General features: G+C 47.8%; 1 protein-coding gene across 1 annotated transcript; it reads left to right on the forward strand.

Moving 5' to 3' along the window:
* Positions 1-396: 396 nt before the first annotated feature.
* On the forward strand, positions 397-951 carry LOC310864223 (gamma-crystallin M2-like; the record flags this gene model as incomplete). Its single annotated transcript, XM_083772824.1, has 1 exon — positions 397-951. The coding sequence occupies one exon, from the start codon at positions 397-399 to the stop codon at positions 949-951; it is 555 nt and encodes a 184-aa protein (XP_083628950.1).

A 951-nucleotide genomic window follows, 5' to 3' on the forward strand; every position in this document is an offset into this window, starting at 1 on the left:
ATATTTGAATTAAGTGAAATCACTGAATATACCTTTAAGTAATGGTAATGCAGATGTTTAATAATCTAATTCCTGAGAGCGTATAAAATGAAGATAATTGAAAATAGCTGGCCAATCAGAATGCTTGTTATATTCAAAGACCATTTCTACCTAAAGGTGCAGTCACACTAAACTGCTACCTCAAGGTTAATTGAGGTGGCAACACTGAACAACCTCAGCTGAGCTCTATGCTCTTTTATTGAATGTTGCTGTGTCAGGGCAGCTGCCTGGGCTGGGACACAGTACTGTACTGACCTGCTGGTGGTATTGTATAAAAGGATGACTTCAGGCAGGTAGGAAGTCAGTCAGTTCACCCAAAGCCACAGCAAAAGCAGCTGAAACAACTCTCACACAAAGATGACTTCCGATATGAACATGATGGGTAAGATCATCTTCTACGAGGAGAAGAACTTCCAGGGCCGCTCCTATGAGTGCATGAACGACTGCTCTGACATGTCCTCCTACATGAACAAGTGCCACTCCTGCAGGGTGGAGAGGGGTTGCTTCATGGTATACGACCGCAACAACTACATGGGCAACCAGTACTTCATGAGGAGGGGCGAGTACCCCGACCACATGAGCATGATGGGCATGAGGGACCACATCAAGTCCTGCCGTATGATCCCCATGCACAGGGGCAACTACAGGATGAAGATCTACGAGAGGGAGAACTTCGGCGGACAGATGCACGAGATGATGGACGACTGTGACAACATCATGGACCGTTACCAGATGAACAACTGCATGTCCTGCAACGTGATGGACGGCCACTGGCTGATGTACGAGCAGGCCCAATACAGAGGCAGGCAGATGTACATGAGGCCCGGCGAGTACAGGAACTTCCAGAACATGGGCATGGACAGCAGCATGAGGTTCATGAGCATGAGGCGCATCATGGATTCCTGCTACTAG

This window comes from Protomyctophum parallelum (assembly GCF_964188405.1).
Source record: "Protomyctophum parallelum genome assembly, chromosome: 9".
In the NCBI taxonomy this organism is placed as follows: domain Eukaryota; kingdom Metazoa; phylum Chordata; class Actinopteri; order Myctophiformes; family Myctophidae; genus Protomyctophum; species Protomyctophum parallelum.